Genomic DNA, 21,468 nt, shown 5'->3' on the forward strand with positions numbered 1-21,468 from the left:
AATACTTAGAGAATCTTGTCTGTATCTTTCAATGAAAGTAGAGAGTCAAATTAACTGCATTATTTCTATAGCACCACAACGTACATGGCACTTTGCAGAAAAACATGAGCAGAAACAAAAACAAAAAACACTCAGTCGTTCACAATCTAAATTTCTACAGGAGGAGGAAAAGGAAAGGAGTAACAGGGTAAAAATATGTGTCAATAGTTTCTGGTACTTAGGGTTAGTGTCAGTGGGGTGTCAGTATCAGATGGTGGCCAAGGACTTCAAGGAAGAGATTTTGAAAACAGGCTTGACGGACAGGAGAGGTGGCATTAATGGGTGGCCATGACAGATGGCCATAGACTCCCAATTGTTGATTACCATTTTCAAATGTTCATGTGTGAGAATAGGAGGGGGTTAATATCATTACTCTCACAGTTTGGCATAGATCTCTCATGCAGAAGCATGTGCACACTCGCACAGCATGTATCCAGGAAAACATCACTTAGAACAGCAGATCACAGCCATTCACTGCAACATAAAACACGAATTTTGATGCGAACGCCACACTTTGTGCTTAATAATTGAAGGTGTCCAGCCCTCCTCGCTTAAATAAGTTCTCCCTGTTGCTCTGGCCTATTACAGCACTGTCTGTCCTCCAGACAGAATCAATTTTGCTCAGGGCATATTCCCCTCAAGCTATACTTTCAAAGCACTCTGCGGACACCGTCAGCAGTAACTCAGGCACAGCTCAGAGGCTCACAATTTCAAACTACGGTAATCACTTGGCTTCAGCGAATTGATTTTGTAGCTGTTCCCCTTTGCAGGCAGCTCTACCCTTTTTGTTAAACAACAGCAAGTATTCTGACTGAGTAGCTCCTGAAGAACTGAGAAAGGTGTGGGGGGGAATTACCTGCCAGTTTCAAAAGAAACTAAGGGGAAAGAGAGCGATGCAGTAGACATACTCAGATAACGCCAGGCAGGGTGAGTCTGTAATTCTGTGTCACAGAACCTGCCTTTACCACAACTGACTTGCCCCATATCTGGATTTGTGGCAAGCATCTCCAGATGAATCAGGAACTTTCTGGCCCTCCAGGTGTTGCTGAACTACAACTCCCATTAGCTCTGACCATTGGCCATGATTGCTGGGGCTGGTGGGAGTTGTAGTTCAGCAACAGCTGGAGGGCCAATGGCTCCCCACACCTGTGTTAAATCCCATATTTCCTAAACATAAATGACTTGCCTTCCATCCCAATCCGTATCCTTTTCCTGTTTCTCCTTTATGCAGCACTTAGCTGTGGTTCCTGCAATGCAAAGAGTCGGACTAGATGACTCTAAAATTCTGCAATTCTACTTACACGAAAAAGTGTGGGGCTGGGAGTACTGGGGCCTGGAAGGCATCTTAGTAACAGCACAAGCCTGTACATATCTGCTCAGATATAAGTTCCGTTGAGATCAGTGAGCCTTCCTCCAAGGTAGGCAGATGCAGGATTGCAGTCTTAGTGAACCTTTTTCCGCGTCATCTACCTTGCTGCAACAGCGAGAATGAACCAGTGGAGGCTGCTCCACTAGGGTGAATGGAATACTGCCCAAGCAATCGCAGCCTGGCTTTGGTCATTCCCCACCTATCTGTCTTTGTCCAGTCACGTTCCTCCTTCGCAGTCTTCATATCATCCTTGCATTAATTCAGGAGGTAGATGGGGAGAAAACTAGAATGAGTTGGCTCTGCCTGTGACTGGCTCTGTCTCTGTCTCCTGTTGGCTTCTCTGCCTTCTACCCTATCAATCCTAATAGACACTGGCCACAATTAGGCATCCAAGCACTGTATTGCATGATGTGCTCTACCAGTCCTGTTACTCCTAAACCAATCACATGCTTGCTTAGGGCATGTTTACATTGCACCATTCATCTGGTTTCATTGTCATGGCCTCCCCCTCCAAAAAAATATGTAATCTGTGGGCACTGTTTTGTTAAGGCGCTGAGAATATTGTTCGAAATCTCCTGATCCCTTTATAAAGCACCAGCACTCAGGGCTTCTTGAGTACAGAAGCTTGCTTTGAAATTGGTTTAAATTGCATGAAGTGAGGCCATGCAAGGCAGCCTGCCTTTGCTAAGGAAGAAGGCAGATCCAAGAGGCAATGCAGTTTCATGGATTACAATCCCATCCACTTGCAGCCTCTTGGTGATCTGTCCATAAACTAATGATATTAAGCTACTTCGTTTGTTTATTGTACTACCCATCTGACTGGGTTGCCACAGTCACACTGGGCATATTCAGTTGAGTTACAGTCCAGGGCTGGCTCCACTATTAGGCAGAGTGAGGCAGATGTTAAAGGGCATGGAGTAGATACTGCTTTGAAAATCACGTGGCTTGCCTCGCACCTCCCAAGCTAGCATGCCTCCAGCAAAATATAGAAACACAATAAAACATTAACAGGGCTGCCTATGTATAGAACTGCAACCTTAATCCATCTTTGTTTCAGAAGAGCTGTGAAATGAGACAGATAGGGCCAACTTGTGCAGTGTCTCCAGTAGGGCTCTCATCCGGGTACAGATAAGGTCCTTGTCTGTTTGCTTTGAGCAATGTCAGTGCTTTTTTTCCAACAGGAACTCACCGGAACTCAGTTCCAGTACCTCTCAGGTGGGTACTATTGCCATTCTAAGAGAACAAAGGAGGCATTCATGGTTAGTTCTGGCACCTCTTTTTCTAAAAAAAATAGCACTGAGCAATGCTACAGAGTGGTGACTGGGGCAACCCAGTCAGATGGGCAGCATTAGAAATATATTATTATTATTATTATTATTATTATTATTATTACCCACTGAATTAAATGAGGTTCAATTTGGAACAGGCACCCCCAGAAGGCTTGTTACTTGATTTATTGCTTGATTTAGGGGTTAACTTTTTACTTCGTGTTCATACCATACCTATTCAGTTATGGCATACTCCAGGCTATAGGCAAACTCAGCCCTCCAGATGTTTTGGGACTACAACTCCCATCATCACTAGCTAACAGCACCAGTGGTCAGGGATGATGGGAATTGTAGTCTCAAAACTCTGGAGGGCCGAGTTTGCCTATGCCTGGCATACTCAAAAGCTTTCAGGAGGAATTTACAGGGTTGAGAAACTCTCGCAGCTGACTGGAAACAACTTTGATACCAAAAGGTAGGACAGTTCCAGTCAGCCCATCAAAAAAACCCAGCAACGTAGGTCACAATCTATAGTGGCATTGCATGAGTAAAACAAACTTCTGCTCAAATATTGGGGCTTCCATTTTCTCTCCCCATCTCTGCAGCAGCTGTATCAGCTGATTTCACCCATAACAGGTAAGAGTGACAACAATGAAATACGAGCTATGATCAAACTAGAACAAAAATACACAGGAGCTTAACATCCCAGTGGATGTAGGGCTGTTCATGAGCACTTTGTGAAGAGACACGGTATTGCAACTTCCTCTGAGTTTAAGAGTGACACTTGGGTTGAGTCGGTTTCAGATCAAATCCATACAGCTAGCATCAGGAACAACGAGCCAAATGACAAGATCAGGAACCTCACCCAATTGCTGGTCCATACCCCATCACAGAGTTTGATAGCCACCTCTCCCCTATAAAAAGCTCCTGGCATTTATATGACTAATATGTCAAGGAGACATTTCTAATATAGCCTTGTCTTAGAGGAGGCATATCCAACTCCCAAGAGACTGCGATCTACTCCCACTATAAAAAAAAACCTGGAAGTGATCTATCCATTGGATTGACCAAGGTTGTTGAGCTTTTTTAATTTTTATTTGGGGGGGGCGTGACCCCTAAGGGTCACGCAGTCAACCAGGATCAACCAGGGGCGCTCCGTAATCATTAGATCACAATCAACCTGTTGGACAGCCCTTAGAGGATTCTTATATTGGCAGGATGGTTTTGTTTTGCTTCCTTGTATGTTTATTCCAAATGCATTCACAGGTCTGGCCCAGCAGCACCCCTCCTTTACTCAAGATACCCTTAAGACTCTAACCCCATGCACTTCAGGACCAATTCCATCTTGCAGCAAAATATGCAAGTCAGTTATGCAGAAACATACCCCTGCAAGGTACCTCATTGTGCAGGATTACAGACTTGCAAGTTGTGCACTTTACAAGGCGTTTTGTTTATTTAGTGAACTGAAGCTGAGGGGAGTGGGGAGAAAACCTTCTTTCAATTCAAAAGGTGTTTTTTTCTAATACTCAACCTCAACCTGAACTAGTTCTACAGCAGAGGAACTGTTAAAGTTCTGGGAAGAAGAGTGTGTTACACACCAATGTGAGACCTGAAATTAATTTGTTAAGCAGTGCCAAATGTATAGCTTGGGAAAAGATCTCTTCCCTCTAGCACCATGTTTCCTCCCCTCAAATGAAGTGCCATACAGTGGTGCCTTGCAAGACGAAATTAAATCGTTCTGCGAGTTTTTTCGTCTTGCGAATTTTTCATCTTGCGAAGCACGGAACTGCACCTCTTCAAGCAATGCACCCTGGGTATTAACGGTTTTAAGAAAAAGGAAACAAACTTGCAAGACGTTTTCATCTTGCGAAGCAAGCCCATAGGGAAATTCGTCTTGCGAAGCAACTCAAAAAACGAAAAACTCTTTCGTCTTGCGAGTTTTTCGTCTTACGAGGCATTCGTCTTGCGAGGTACCACTGTATATTATATAAACTGTATTTTATATAAACAAACTCACCCTACTGATTATATAAACAAACTCACCCTACTGATACTTCCATAATACGTGGCCCAAGTCATTCATAAAAGAGCAGATCCAGTCTATTGAACAGGAACACATCACTGGGAATCCATAGCATAGAAGTGGTGAAGTTATCATGTGCCCCAAAGCCTAGGAAAACATTACAAAGCCTTTGCTGGGCAGTGTGGGGAAGCTGTGGCCCTCACAGATGTTGCTGGACTCCAACTCCCATCATCCCATCATCCAACTCCCATCATCCCACGCTGGCTGATGCAGATGGGAGTTTGAGTCCACAGCAGCCAGGGGCCACCAGACTGGGGAAGTCGGGTCTCGAATGAAATGAACTAGTTCAGCCCAGCTTTCTTATATCAAACTCCAGATTAGGTCTCCTACACACAAACAACACAGAGAAACATAGGAGCTCTTTCTCCTTGAGCCTGTCCACACAATGAAACCGCCACATGGACTGAGAAACCACACAGATCCTTCCCACTCAGCCAGGACACAATTGGGTAAGAAAGATCCATGCAATGGGTCCCACCCACATAGCTATGATATGCACATTCTTACTCAGGCCACAGGGAATCTGCTCCCATGTATCTCTCTCCCCGTATGTGTGAAGTGCACCTTAGTCAAGTGAATCCTATAGTCACATTTAATCCATTAAAGTAATAGCAAATTGACAGTGCCAGTACACAAGTCCTGCCTATGATAAGTTAGCACTAGGCCAACTATCAGTTGCACCCAAAAATACGACTCAGGTGGGAAATAAAGCAGTGGGGGGGGGGAGTTTGTTTTTAATGCCAATATTTTCAATCTAGAATTGTTTGAACACTGAAAACATGCACTTTAGGAGGTATTTCCTCAACTGAAGGACCTTCCAAAAAAATGAAATCAAGTCAATGTGAAACACAGTCTGAGTAAACGATGTGGCTTATCGTTTTATAAGGAAGTGAAGGACTGCCCTGCCTTTTCTATGTGAAATTTGTATGTATGTGTCCCATTGGTATGGCCTTAATGCTCCATTAAGGATGTGTTTTGCTACATCGGACCCAGAGAACAAAGCAACTGCTTCCTTAAGAGTAAACATTTTTACATCATGATAACCTGTAACTTATATGAAGTACAGCTTGCATGAACACACACAAGGAGAAAAAGAAAACATTCAGATATCAATGGCAGATTATTTTTTTGGCTTGTAAAAATAAATTTTAAGAGAAAAAAAATCTATTTCAGCAGTTTGAAGATGGAATGTAAATTTCTGTTAAGTGTATATAAAAAGTATATTTATTCAACCATACATTCATGCCAATTCCAATTAAAAACAAAAATAAACATTTTCTGACATTTTTGTTTGTTGTGTGTTACTGGCTGCGGTGGCGTCAGCCCAAGACCTAACTATGGTTCTTAAGCAATGTTCTTCTGACTATTATAAATATGCTGCCTCACTCTCCACACTGGTAATCAGGCAATCTGTATACTGCCTTTTCAGCAGACAAAATAAGCATATGGTTTGTGTTTGCTGCTCAACTTCAGACTTCCTCAAAGAAGACCCATTCCAGTCAGGCTTTCGGCCTGGATGTGGGACCAAAATGGCCCTGGGTGCCCTAACAGATTGTATCCTCCAGGAGAGGTGGAGATGGGCTGAGACAGGGGATTTTCGTGAACCGCTTTTGATACCATTGACAATGGTATCTTATTGGACAAGACCTGGTTCTTACCTACAAGGACAGTTCCAGAAGATTGCATTGCGAGAAATGTGTTCAACTCTGTGTCGGTTGATCCTGGGGTCCCAGAGGATTCAGTTCTGCCCACAGTGCTGTTCAGTCCATGTCTGTATGAAGCTGCTGGGCAAAGACAACTGGGCTTTGGAAGCTGGATGTTATCAGTATGCAGGTGCCACCTCACCTGAGGGCATCAGGTTGTGGACCAGTGTCTGGCTGCTGTAATGGACTGGGTGAGGACTAATAAATTGAAACTAAATCCAGATAAAACAAGAGATGTTGTGTCTCTTGGGTCTGGGAATCAGGTGAATGGTTATTCTTGACAAGGTTGCACTCTCCTTGAAGGAGCAAGTTCATAGGCCAAGACTGCTCCTGACTTCTACTGTTACTGGAGCCTCAAGTTTCTTCAATGGCATGAAGAAACTTTTTGCCAGTTTGCCAGCCTGGCCTCAATAATTTATGCTCCAATTCCTGGCTGGATTGCTGCAATAATAGGATCTCCAGCATGGCACCCATGGGCGCAACAACACCCTTAGACTTTTCCTGATGTCCACAAAGTCTCTGCGATCCTCTCGCCACTCCCCCATTTATCATGTGGGGGTGAGGGTAATTATCTTCCCCGCTCCTCTTTAAAAATACATGGAACTGAAGTCCAAAGAACGACACTCAGATTTCCCAATTTCTGTTTTGTGACTTATGTGCTTCTCAAGGCTCAAATCAGAAGTGGAGTAACCAAGAGTGGAAAGGGGCAGAGACTAGAGGGTATGGAGCAACTAAGAGGGGGGAGTGGGGTGCTTCAGGGGGTGAGCCATGAAAATCTGAGCATCTATGCCTTGATTTGTGGTGCTGGCAAGCACCAGAAGTGATTTTTATAGAGCAGTGCTGTATAAAATCATGCAGATTCAAGTGGATCCATTTTAGTCCCACTGGATCACTTTCACTCAGACCCCATGGAAAGCCCAAGTGTGCACATGTGCACAGATGTGAACACACTTTCTCTGACCGCAGGTGGATGGGGAGCGAAGAAACTATAGATAATGGTCACATGGTACTTGCTCAAATTTCCCAGTTCCCACAGTATCAAAAAGTTTGGTGACCCTTGCAATGTGCTCTAGAGACTACTTGGAAACTGCAGCCAATGCAAAATGCAGCAGCACAGCTATTGCATAGAACCACTAGTAAAGAGTTGTACTGCAGTAGTCCTTCAAGGACAGCATTTTGTGCCAGTATGTTTCCAGTCCAAAGTCAAGACTTTGTGAGTGACACAGAAAAGCCTGAACAAGTTGGGACCTTCTTACCTGAAGGAGTACCCCACTTTGGCTGGAAGTTAAGCAGCTCCACAGTATAGAGGATGCATCACACAGGTGGGCCTTCTCCGTGGCTACCAGTCTTTGAACTCCCCGACCCTTGAATTCACACTGGCCTCTTATGTTGCTGTTGAACAGAGGCTTTTGGATATTGGTGTTCAGTTAAGAATTATGTCTCCTGTTCTACTTGTTTGTGTGATTTTTATTCTGCGGTACTGTTTTATTGAAGAGACTGTTCCCCAGAGATCTTGAGATTAAGGGGCACAATGTAAGTATTTTAGATCAATATTTAAAGATGCCGTTAGGAGCACAGACACAGATACAGAGAAAAAACACTTATGCACCTACGATGGGACGGCATCAAAGTAAAACAATTCTGCATTGCGGTGTTGGAGCTAGTCAGCCAGCTTTTGGTCCAAGACCTGATGTTAACATTGCTCTCAGCTTAAAACAATCAGAATCCCTTGTTGTACCATAAGGAACTAGCATCAGTATTGCCAACAGCAGCTCAGATGGAGGCAGCTAGATGGTAGAAGGCAGCAGAAAGGCCTCCAAAAGAAGGGTGGTGGGTCAAATTATACGACGCAGCTTCCTTGGAACACTCAATCCATCAGAAATGTAGCTGAATGGGGTAATGTTTGATACGATTGTCATTCATCAGCTTTAATTAACAGAATTAACACATCCTATCGGTGCCCAATGGGACGCGGGTGGCACTGAGGGTTAAACCAGAGTCTAGGACTGCCGATCAGAAGGTCGGTGGTTCAAATCCCCGCGACGGGGAGAGCTCCCGTTGCTCGGTCCCTGCTCCTGCCAACCAAGCAGTTCGAAAGCACGTCAAAGTGCAAGTAGATAAATAGGTACCGCTCCAGCGGAAAGGTAAACGTTTCCGTGCGCTGCTCTGGTTTCCAGAAGCGGCTTAGTCATGCTGGCTGTACGCCAGCTCCCTCGGCCAGTAGAGCGAGATGAGCGCCGCAACCCCAGAGTTGGTCACGACTGGACCTAATGGTCAGGGATCCCTTTACCTTTTTATCGGTGCCCAATGACTCACATCGTGCTATAGCGGGGATGGCTCTTGGCGAGACCATTATAGTATTGTTATGAAAATTATGTACTTGGCAATTTCCAGTTGTGCCAAAGCTGGAAATCTTGGTAAGAATTCTGCCATGCTGTTTTCTTAATGTTTTGGCAAAAAAAAAAACCCCTGATAAAACTTTGTTTGGGGGGAAAGAGCACACACAACTAAACAACAGGAGAAAACCTTTTTGTTGCTTGAATGCTGCTTCTGTATTGAAACCAAGTAGCTTATGTTAAAACAGACAAGATAAAAATATAATGTATATATTAGAATAAAGCCTGGCAGGAATTAGCACAATTAAAATGATAGCAATATGAAACAAACAATTCCAGTCAATGGAGTTAAACTGAACTGCCAGTGTTATTACGACTGGCACTGGAATAGATGCAGCCTTTGATAAAGCAGTGGTCATAGGTCTCTAAGCCCCTGTGTAGCACAGGTAGTTCCACTGGAGACAGGTCCCATGGTCCCTTGTTATTTTTGGAGCCTCAAAATACAACCACGGTCAAACATTCTGGGTCAAAGTAGTCACTACATATTGGTGTGGTTTCATTTTCATGGGGGGGGCTTGTAATGTGCATCAGCTTGCAAATTTAGTACACAATTATTAAAGAACGCCCTGAGATTTAAACATTTTTATTGACTAGTTAAAAGCATTTTGTTAATCCATCATTATATTGTAAACACTGAGATAGTTCAAAACTGTCCTCTCTTATCACTAATCACATCCCATTAACTGAATGTACTACATCAGATCCAAGATTATGAATGTCCTGTGCTGTAAGAAGCTAGAATAATTAACTACAGAGAGCAACTTTTCCACTGTCTCACACCTTCCATATACTCTCAGGAACTAGCCAAACTCAGAATAGTACAGCTTATATGCACTATACCAAACAGCTTATTAGCTACAAAAGCTTTAAAGCTTGAGCAGGAAGTGATTAAGCATCTCCTGGAATAGTACTCTCAGCTTTGCAGAGTGAAATGCAAGAGAGACTATAGAGAAATTCAGATTCAGATAATCTCTTGAATCACACATTACGCTAGCAGAGTGAAGCTAGTAAACAAGAAGAAGTTATTTATGAGAGATCTCCAAAGCCAGAGGAAGTGGCTCAATAAATTTAGTTAACTCAAAACAATGGAAAGTCGGACTATTGGTCCATCCAGCATATCATCAAAACTGAATGGCAGTGGCTGTTGGGTTTCAGACAGGACACTTTCCCCACCATACCCCATATACAGGGGACTGAACCTGGAACCTGATGCATGCCAAGCACACATCCTACTCCTGACCAAAGGACCTTTCACAGAATAATAATAAAGCCCAACTAGGGCTGGGGCTTCAAAGTGGACTCATGCAGATTTATAAAAGTATTACTTTGCTTAATGAATTCAAGCTGAATTGGGACTAGCTATTCTGTATCAGCAGAAGTAACAGCTCGAAACACTGAAAGAAGAAGAAGAAGAGTTTGGATTTGATATCCCGCCTTTCACTCCCTTTGAGGAGTCTCAAAGCGGCTAACATTCTCCTTTCCCTTCCTCCCCCACAACAAACACTCTGTGAGGTGAGTGGGGCTGAGAGACTTCAAAGAAGTGTGACTGGCCCAAGATCACCCAGCAGCTGCATGTGGAGGAGCGGAGATGCGAACCTGGTTCCCCAGATTACGAGACTACCGCTCTTAACCACTACACCACATTTGTGTAGCACATTGAAAAAACAAGTTACTTACCTTAACTGATGTTTGGGCACATTTGATAGTCTATGGGATCCACAAGTTAATTATTTGAACTTTATAGTCAATTTATTAAGCAATAAAATACTCTAAACAAACTTTTGGGTTTATTCAAATCACACAGACCCTAATTTCCCATTTAAAAAATTCTAGTCCTTAAGTTACAGAGATGCTTGAAACAGTTTAACAAAAAGCTAAAAGGTTGACTTTTAACAGAAATGGCTTAAAAGTCTTCTGAGGTTTGGCATTTCTTCACATTATCAATTGCAGAATGCAAACACTGCATAATTCAACTGCAGCACACCACAACTGTGCCATCGTATTTGTGTGAAATAGGCAAGTTTGGATTAAATGCAATTTAAAATTCTGGCCCACAACACTGACCCAATTCCTACCTACATCACAGCCAGAGTGCTTCTAAACTGGGAGTCCCAGTTATTCACCTAGATGCCTTGCACATTGCCTTGTTCTCATTAAATTGTGCGCAAGACCATCAGCAACTCCAACAGCTGCAATGATGTTTCTGCATTTTATTTTATTCTGTATATACATTCAACAGAAACAGATGTCTTAGCTTATGCAATACCATGAATATATCACAGTGATAAAGGTTATCATCAGAACCAGGGTTTAATCATTTCACCCTTATTTGAATGGCATTTTAAAGCCAATGATGAGTAACATCATCGAAACATACTACATATACTGCATATGTGCATACTGTAAAAATAACACACTGTAAAGATTTAGGGTGTCGTTTCCCATAGTCACATATGGAAGGCACTCACTTCAGAGCTAATGACAGTATCAATACATAGTTGGGAAGCCCTCAGAAAGTATTATAAAATGTTACAGAATTCCATGAGGCTATTAAAAAAACAAAACGTGCAACTCTAAAAAACATATATACCCATGAGGAGACATGAAGGACAAACAGATCTCTTGAAAGACTTCAACATACTCCAAAAACTGGATAAAGCAAATCTAGACTTTTTTATTTTTTTTAACAATTTGCCAAGACTGGAATGAGAGATAAATAGAAGGCACAACAATTTTGTTTTCGTTTTAATACAAATACAAACTAAACATGAAAAAAACTTCCCTAAAAAAAAAAATATCACAAGTTCAGGAACAGTGTTTTAAAGAGTCAAGTTCTAGACATTTAAAACCTATCCCGCAATCCTTGTAAGTGGTAAAACAGTAGTGAGAATTCCTTTTCGTGATCATGTACCAAAAGAGAGCATTCTATTGATACCCTTTATTCCACTTTTACAGCGCCACAGAGAAAGGGTAATGTCAATTTTTAAGCGGCAACATCTCCAGACCAAGGTCCAACAGGTCATGTGACCCCACCCCCCCAAAGGGGTGGCGGATTTCCCTGCCCTTGAAACGTTTGTCACGTGCTAGTTTTTCCTATAGGCTCCTGAACACATGCAGCTGAAAAGGTTAATTCCACTGACTGAAGCGCACCCCATTTCAGTAAGGAGGAAAAAAAAGCGCCACACATTCCATTAGGAAAAACAACAGGTACAAAAAAAAAAAAAATCCAGTCCACATGTCTGCAGCAAGCAAGGATTCAGTTCTTTTCTTTTCTTAAAAAAATCCACTTTTTCCCGAAATATTGTTCCACAAAGCTGGAATCTGGGACAAAGACTAGAAAAAAAAAAATCACGAAACCAAACACAAACAAAATGGGCCAAAATAGTATCAAACGTAGCAGTCTATAACAGGGTAGGGCCACATTCCAAGATACCCAAGGCTGAAATTCACAAATCTGCAGGAAGAAGGGTTTGTCTCATCATGTCATCCATTAATCACTGGCGTTGCCCGATGCCCCTTCCAGTGCCAAATCCTGGTTTCTGAGACATTCCTCCACGTGGAGGCCCTCGGATCCCACCTCCCAGCCCCCCACGGGGGCCACCAGGCCCACGGGGTCTGTTGTCTCGACGATCACCCTCCCTGGCTGCTCGCGTTTTTTTCTCTTCCACATTTAAACGCACTTCTCCTCTGAACATGATCGGCTGGAAGAGAAAAAGTGGTAAAGTGGAATCAATGAACAGGTAAGAAAGTGCTAAATATGTACAATAATTCACTGAAGTGAATTATTGCACGGAACAGACATTGCAGAAAAATAAGATCCTGATCTCCCAAAATGCAGTGTCTTTGTTTATTCAAGTTGTGAATTCTTTCAACCCCCACCCCACCCATATTTGGCAAAGATAGTTTGGAACTGTTGTGTAGGACATTATTTTAACTGTAACTGCAAATTAATATTGTACTCTAGCCAAGAGCACCAACAGCTTTGTCTATCTATTCCCACTTCAGCTGCCATCCCCAAGTTAAAGGAAGAAGCCATTCTAATTGGCTTCTCTTGGTTTTTTTGTGTTTGCTTTATTTCAAAACATCAGTTTTTAGTACACTTCAGTATAACCTTTATCACTTTAAATATCATTTAATGTACCCTATTGGCAAGGATCTTCTGAACAGGCTCTGGATCGTCAAACACCACAAATCCAAAATTAGGGAGCTTTCCTCCACTGTTGATACGTAGTTCCACAACATTCCCATAACCTGCAAAAGAATTTCCAATTTCTTTGATCACACATTAGACTGTTCTGTAGAAATAGGCATGTACTTTTAGACACAACCCTGAATCCCCACCACTAGGCAAGCAATATTCAAGACTTACGTTGGAAGAAATCCTTTAGTTCTGCCTTATCCACATCATGAGGGAGATTCCCAACAAACAGCTGGTGACTGTCTGGGTACCTCACAATACGCCTAGTTTCCATGTCACCAGGCTCTCCTTCCCGCACTTAAATTAAAAAAAGATAGATGTAACTCATTCATCATCTTTTGCCAATAGACAATAAAGCTTCAAATAAAACACAAGAAATGAGTGACTTGGTGCTCCCATTCAAAGCATGTAAGCAGACCAAAGTGTCCACTTAAGATTAAGTTGTGGCACTTCAGACTTTGAAAGCATCTGGTTTAAATTATTCCCAAATTCTTTCCAACTCTTACGACACACTCTTATTGTATATAGTTTAGCATCTTTGAGTATCACAAGAGTTGACTTTATCTGTTCCAACAGTGAGCGCTGCTTTAGTAGCTATATTGTTATTACCAAGTACACCAGATTTCTTACTTGGTCTAGGGCCTCTTTGTGGTGGGATATTTGTCCGTTGTTCTCTCACCCTCTGGTCTCGCTGAGGTCTCTGCGGCGGAGTCTGGGATTCAGGCTTTGATTCAGGACGGGGCTGCAAAAATGGACCAGCACAAATGTAATGCATCTAAGTCATGGGTAGGCAAACTAAGGCCCGGGGGCCAGATTCAGCCCAATTGCCTTCTAAATCCGACCCACAGACGGTCCAGGAATCAGCGTGTTTTTATATAAGTAGAATGTGTCCTTTTATTTAAAATGCATCTCTGGGTTATTTGTGGGGCATAGGAATTCATTTATTTATTTATTTCTCAAAATATAGTCCAGCCCCCCACAAGGTCTGAGGGACAGTGGACCGGCCCCCTGCTGAAAAAGTTTGCTGACCCCTGATCTAAGTCAAGCAAAGCTTTATGTCAGCATCCTCATACCATAACCATTCTAAACCTGGGAACCCCAAGGAAAGGGAAAAACACAAGTTCAGATGCCAGAATAGAGGAAGATTTATCGGCCCTTTCACTTGAAATCGCATGCCAAGCAATGAATTTCAAGAACATTTCCCCTGAAAAGGATGATTTTGCAGAGAAAGAGATGACTGCATCATCCACAAAAAATGATCATGTCCTAAAAAGTAAAAATAACGCTCTACTACTTGAAATACTATCAAATTTGCAATTAACCTGACAGTTGTTGATCCTGGTTCAAGTTCATTAGTTGGCTGGTATATTTTTACCTGTGATGCAGGTAATTTGACAACGTGAGGTGGTATGCCTGAAACTGGAACAGCTCCACTAGGTGGGAGATTCTTACTGGTTACAGATGCCCATGAAGATGTCTAACAGGAAAAAACAAGATTTCATTATTTCTGAGTAACATCAGGTATCTGTGCTCTTCAAAATTACAAAGTTTCTTGCACATGTACAAATTTTGACATCTTTCTTCAAATAATTCTACAGCCACAAATGTTTTTGTCAGAGACAGCATGTGGGCAGACTGCACCTTACTTAGAGGCTTTCGGTAGATTTTGCTGTGACTGCTGAAACTGCACCCCCCCAATCAAATTCATGCCACCAAATTGTGCCCCTCACTTGCATGGCAAGCTGAGGGGAGCACTGCTTTCACAGGATGGCTCTCCCTGCATACCTTTCTACCTTAGGAAACTGCACTTTTCTAAGCCCGAACGGGTGTTTGGTGGCCTGGGGGAGTGTGATTATGTCCGTGAGGGTTATCCCTGATGTGTTTCTATCCTTGGAAACTGCACTCCCCCAACCATGCTGTTTGGCATGCTAAGGAAAACTCCATATCCATGGGTAGCTGGAGCACATAGAGCCCCCCAAAGCCCACGGCCTGTGGCTACTAGAAGAAAAAAAGATTGCCCATTCATTTTTATGTCTTTAAAATATTTATAAACTGAACTCACACAAAAACATATTAGAAATGTACAAAAAAAATCAAGAAAGCAGAAAGGCTATTTATAGAGAGCCTTTATATAAATAGTATTTAATCCTTGGAAATTAAGGTTCCTTTCAATATCTGGAATGCAAACTTAAGGTGTGTCTTACAAACTGTCCTAAAGGTCTACAAATGGCTAAACCTACACAATTTATGAATGGCTGCTATTGTCAGGCTCTTTTTGCCAGCAAGAAACCCAATAGACTAAGAGTATTTTTCCAGATACTACTTAGAGCAGTTATGGGGGGAAAAAATAGAGAGAGGTTTTTTGGACTTATACAATTCTTATGCTACAATGTGATATAGGGAATGCTGTAAAGACTGAAGCTCTACAACTTGGCAACTTACAGTACAGTCTGAACTGTACTTGTTATCAAGATACCTGCCACTGACTTTCTGCTAAGATACAACTGCCTTTTCTTCAACTAAATGTGAGTACACAGCAATTATCTTGAATGTCTTGACAGCTCTTGTAATCTTTCTCACTTCAAACTTAAAAATACACACGAGTAAATGTGAAAGGGGATATCATCATTAAAATCATGCATGTTACCCTTGAGTCCTCTTGCACTACGGGAGCAGGGTCCACAGGGACTGGAGAAGGACTCTTCTCTACAGTCTCTTCGGGTGCTGCTTCCTCCAGCGCTGGCTCAGTTTTTTCTTCCTGAGCCTCTGGTTCAGGCTCCTGTTCAGGTTCAGGTTCAACTTCTTGTTCCGGCTCTGCAACTGGTTCCTCCAAATGTTCCTCCAAGTCATTGCTGTTGGTGGAAAAATATTTTCATTATGGTAACAATGCATTTGCGGAGCTCAAGCACCAGGACCATAAATGGAATCCCAATATTGTGCTATTTCAGTACCAGGGCTACAAACAAGCATCCATCCAATCTGAACCCTCATACAACAATGCTTCGTTAAGTCAGCAATGTTCCCTTTTTAATCAGTATGGATTATACTCATTCATGTCCTCTCTCTCACACACACACTCCCCTAGAAATCTGAACTTCAATGCTCCCACCTCAGTAAATTTTAAGAAAGGGCTGGTGGACTTTTAGTTATGCAAAAAGACTGCAGCATTGTTGTGTATATTGATGGACACTTGTTAGAAGAACAGTCTTGAGATCAGGCCCTAAAAATTTTTTTGGGCAGCACTGATTCTGCAGGAGACCATTATTAAAACAGAAATGAGATTAGGTTTATAGTCTGAAAAAATAGTACTCTACAGAATACTGGTCTCCTTCCTACATTTCAGCCAGCAGTTATAGGCAAACTGGTTAGAAGCAGTAGCATAGTTATGATTGCAACCGTGTCTGAGTTACCTGACAGACTGCTCATAATAGGCTGCTGAATCATCAGCAACTGCCTCAGGAGTCTGTTGCCTATCCTCAGGTTCCTCTGCTTCCTCCTCAGATTCTGGTGAGGTAAAAAAAAAAAAAGATTTTACACCGATCAAGTACAGGACAAATTTCCACATTGCAGTCAGAATGTACACACAGTGGCTGCATTCTCATGTTATAGTAAGCCGTGCTAATGGTTGACCATGAACATGCAAACTGCTTCTATCTCGCTCCTCTTCACTAGCAAACAGGACATCACTAGCACACCACAATGCTTACCTTCATGTTTTGTCAAAACTGGAGACTGTTGCTTGTTTCAATCAAACGAATTATGACTGGTAAGCCAAGAACAAGCCTTGGCTTCAGATTTGGTTTGGAGTGAAACAAACTGAAGCCCCAATCTGGACATTAACACTAGGCCAAGAATTTTGATTCGTTGCTCCTGCTCGCTAGCAAGGAGTATAGGAGGGACAAACTCTGCATTCCTGGTCAGCCACTTGCAAATATACTCAATGTTTTACATATTAGGCATGGGGAAATTTGATTTTAGTTAGCTGAAATATCCCCTTACCTTGACATTAATTAAATAATTAAGATTTATAGCCTGCCCCCCTCCAACTATGCTAATACCAGGCCAGGTACATTATAAAACAGAGTACGCAACCAAATATATACATAAGCAACAGTAGAATGCTAATAATCTAGTTGTTCACATCATTGCACAAACAGCTGATCAATGCTCAACACATATTTCAGATACAGATAGGTAGCCGTGTTGGTCTGCCATAGTCAAAACAAAAAATTTTTTTTCCTTCCAGTAGCACCTTAAAGACCAGCTAAGTTAGTTCTTGGTATGAGCTTTCGTGTGCATGCACACTTCTTCAGATACACCGAAACAGAAGTTGCCAGATCCTTCTATATAGTGAGAAGGTGGGGAGGGGTATTACTCAGAAGGGTGGTGGGAATGGGTGATGGCAGACAGCTGTGATGAGCCTGTTGACGACTCTTAACGACTGCAATAGGTCTTACAGGAAAAAGCAAGGGGTGAGAAGGTGAAAAATGGCTTTGTCATGTATAATGAGATAAGAATCCAATATTTCAGAGGCACAGTTTTGACTGAAGCTTCTAAACTTCAAGCAAGTACACAGCACAGGGTTACAAAAGGTATGAATGACAGCTGCTGAAGTTAAGAACTGGTTTTAGCCCCTTAACCAGCAAATATGCTTCTATGTCTTGGCATGGCAATTACAGAAGACTGAAATGCTGAAGAGAGTAGTGAATCCCAGTAGTAAACCTAAACCATGACCAGCAAAGGCCATACCTCCAGTGACATGTTCACTATTTTTTCTTCTGTTTTGCCATACTACTTAACAGTCTCTTCATATACAGCTCACACCAGGAGCCATCTTAGATAAGGCGAGTGACAGTTTATGGATGGGATTGAAATTACATAAAAATGGCAGTGAAACTTCTCAAGACTGGTCTTCATCAGTTATTGACCAAGATCAAATTCCTACATTTGGTAACTTTAAAAACTCTTATATAGATGTAAATAAAATTTGGCTGGCTCAAGTTTTAGCACTGTTGCTATTAAGGTTTTAGCGTGCTCTGATGTTGGCTCCCAGTCTGGGGAAAAGGTGGGATATAAATATATTAGTAATACTAAGTTTATTATTTGTCAGCAACTTGAATTTGACTGGGCAAATCGTGTTATCATTTTTTCATCACAGAGAACTAATTTAGGAGGAAAACACATTGACAGTCTTGGTACTTACCCTCTGGAGGTTCAGCATCTAAATCACCAAAAACTTCATCCTGATAACGGAATATGTCATTATGGACGTAAAACTTGTTCGCAACAGAACCCTGAAGACAACACAAGGAGAAAAGGAAGTTTAGTCTACTGCATTCAGTACCAGTGTACTATGAACACGGTGTTCATGTTTAATCTGGCAGCACAAACCCACCTTGCTTATGTTTGAAACAATCTAACCCTGCTTTACCTACTTGCACAATGCTACAAATATAGAGGGACACTTCAATTGTTACATGAACATTACTTCCTGAACCATCTCAGAAGTACGCTCTACTCAACTAAAAAGCATTCATTCAAAGTATCAATGATCAGAAGAAAGCTAAAAAACAGTTTTTAAAGACAAAAACATAATAGCTTTTAATGCATAATTTATTATGATTTACTAAATTTATATACATCATGATAAAGGATTATCATGGAAGCAGAGATTTTTAGTAACCAACACAGCCAACTAAACAGTGAGACGTCAGTATTAAGACAATGAGTCTACCAAGGCCAGCAAAAATTTAAGGAGCCGTCACACTCATACATTTAGAGATTTCTTATTTAGAAATTATTGGAACCAGGCCTTATGACAAATAGTGCTTTTCAGTTATGAATGCTGATAATTATCCCTTTGTCTATGGTATGCAACAAGAACAGAAAAAGGACTTGACACATACACAAATGCTAGGCTTATTCTGGCAGAGCCACATATCCAAATACAAGTGCATCACAGTTGTTAATGACTCTAAAGTAAAGAAGTTCTGCAGCCAATGACAGAGGGGAGCCAACTGAACCTTCCTGGCATCCCCAATCCCACTGCACTGATATAAAGTAACACACTGGTTCACAGGCTACATACCTCAGGAGCAAGGACAAAAGTCTGCATGAATCTCCGCATTGGCTGTGTGTTATTGGAGAGCTCACCCATGACCTGTACAACAACACCATCATTCAGAGTGGCATGAGCATCCACGTGGTGGATCTTCGTGCGGCAATCCTTAAAATTCAGCGACAAGACCTTCTTGTGGATATCCTACAGAAATCATATTGAAATATGTATGAGCTACTTTAAGGATTCAAGCAGAGATGAATTAGAAGTGTCATGAGTTTAGTACTGTAAAGCAAAGAATTTTAAAAAAACAAAAACCTGAAACATTAACAGGCCCAGACTACCTGCAGTCTGACTTAACTGAAGTCTTGCCCTTCTTACAACAAATAGTCTTCTATTTTATGAAAGCTTTCTTCATTTAAAAAGGGACTTAATTATTAAGAACATAAGAAGAGCCTGCTAGATCAGGCCAATGGCCCGTGTACACTAGCATCCTGTACAGTGGCCAAACAGGAAGCGGAGCATAGCCATCATGGCTAAAAGCCATTGACAGACCTCTCTTTTAGGTCTAATCCTCTTTTAAAGCCATCCAAGTAGGTGGCTATCGTCGGCTTCTGTAGGAGCGAGTCCCATAGTTTAACTATGCACTGCATGAAGCAGTACTTTCTTTTTATCTGCCCTGACTCTTTCAACATTCAGCTTCATTAAATGTCCTCAAGTTCTAGTGTTATGAAGAAGAAAAAACTTTTCTCTATCGACTTTCTCCATGCCGCATCACTCCTTACTCGCATTTTCTCTAAACTAAGAAGTCCCAAAAGCTTCAACCTTTCTTCACAGGGAAGTTGCTCCATCCCCTTGATCATTTTGGTTGCCCTCTTCTGAATCTTTTCCAACCCTACAATATTCTTTTTGAGGTGAGGTGACACAACATTCCAAATGTAGTTGCACCACAGATTTGTATCATGGCATTATGCTACTGGCAGTTTTACTTTCAATTCCTTTTCTGATTATACCTAGCATGGAATTTGCCTTTTTCACAGCTACTGCACACTGGGTCGACATCTTCATCGAACTATCTATGATGACCTCCCATTCTATGACTGCTAAGCTTACTCATGAGTCTTTGGTAAGGTACCTCGTCCAAAGCTTTTTGAAAGTCATAGTACACAATAACAACTGGATCACCTCTATAAGTTTGTTGACACTCTCAGAGAACTCTAATAGGTTCATGAGACAGGACCTGCTGTTGCAGAAGCCATGCTGTCTCCCACTTCAGCAAGGTTTGTACTTCTATATGCTTGATTATCCTATCTGCAACAAAACTTTCCACCAGTTTTCCTGGGGCACATATTAAGCTAACCAACATATACATCCCAGCATCCATTCTTAAAGACTCATGCCACCTTACCTGAAAATACATGACCTATAGAAATCTAGCAAATATCTACTTCAATCGAAGTCCATTCACTGAATACCTAAGGACTAAGAATTCACATAGCTGGCACAGAAATCTGATGCTAGTTTCCCACCTCCTCAAGTTCTACTTTCTAATTTGAAGGTATTTTTCCTCACTTTGCACTGCATCTTGACTGTGTCTCAGTCAATCATAAAACGATTTTGCAAATGCTTACAGACTGCCCGTGGACTGCATCAGCAGGTTTTCCATTCGAATCCAAGCCACCATGGACATAAGAAGAATTCTTTCCATAGAACCTGTGAAAGAGCAATTTACATCCATTTCATCAATGTACAATTCCATCACATGGTCCTTTGCAGCACTAAAATGTTAGCCATATTGTTGACTTTAGGCGTAAGCAATCTTTTGTTTCGATGTGGGCTGATGGAAGTTATCAAACCAGTTTCTGCAGCTGCTCGTTTTCAATAACAAGTCTTTTAACTGTCTGTCTCCAAGGAACACAATCCCAACTTTATCATGATTACCTGACCACCACCGCTAACTAGAAGTTCCCTGCAGGTAACAATCTACATACTGGTGGCACTCAGCTCCCAATCACTACTGGTGACCTTATTCCCCAGTGCCATAATATTGATGTTAAAAAGCATGCGGGACATGATGAAACCCTGCAGTATACTACAGTCAACTGCTAAGGAGTTGAGTAGTAGTCCTCTGATGCCTCTTCTCTGGTAAAGGTCCTAAAGGTCATCAGCCTGTGCCTCAAGGCTCTTTCGGTTCTGATTTTAGGCCCAAAGCCAGATTGAAATGAAGCCAGATAATCCTTTTCCTCCAAGCACATCTGAAGCTGACCACCACTCAACAACCCTGCCAGCCCACCCCACATGGTTTTCTCAATGTATAGTTCCATGCAAGTGTCTATAGTTCGCATAGTCACTTAGGC

At 41.9% G+C, this 21,468-nt stretch overlaps 1 protein-coding gene across 2 annotated transcripts in view; it reads right to left on the reverse strand.

Moving 5' to 3' along the window:
* Window positions 1-10,620: 10,620 nt before the first annotated feature.
* Window positions 10,621-21,468, reverse strand: part of G3BP1 (G3BP stress granule assembly factor 1) — a 28,904-nt gene continuing 18,056 nt past the window's right edge. Inside the window, exons 3-12 of one of the 2 annotated variants that reach the window (XM_083603885.1) lie at window positions 20,743-20,824; window positions 19,142-19,315; window positions 18,257-18,347; window positions 16,464-16,557; window positions 15,701-15,905; window positions 14,429-14,530; window positions 13,684-13,795; window positions 13,225-13,350; window positions 12,997-13,127; window positions 10,621-12,556 (exon numbers count right to left, since the gene is read on the reverse strand). In XM_083603885.1, coding sequence (XP_083460011.1) covers window positions 12,350-12,556; window positions 12,997-13,127; window positions 13,225-13,350; window positions 13,684-13,795; window positions 14,429-14,530; window positions 15,701-15,905; window positions 16,464-16,557; window positions 18,257-18,347; window positions 19,142-19,315; window positions 20,743-20,824 — 1,324 coding nt within the window. In that variant the 3' untranslated portion in view covers window positions 10,621-12,349. The remainder of the gene's footprint in view (window positions 12,557-12,996; window positions 13,128-13,224; window positions 13,351-13,683; window positions 13,796-14,428; window positions 14,531-15,700; window positions 15,906-16,463; window positions 16,558-18,256; window positions 18,348-19,141; window positions 19,316-20,742; window positions 20,825-21,468) is intronic. The other variant, XM_083603886.1, reaches the window with a different exon arrangement.

The sequence above is a fragment of the Podarcis filfolensis genome, assembly GCF_964270895.1.
Source record: "Podarcis filfolensis genome assembly, chromosome: 2".
Classification (NCBI taxonomy): domain Eukaryota; kingdom Metazoa; phylum Chordata; class Lepidosauria; order Squamata; family Lacertidae; genus Podarcis; species Podarcis filfolensis.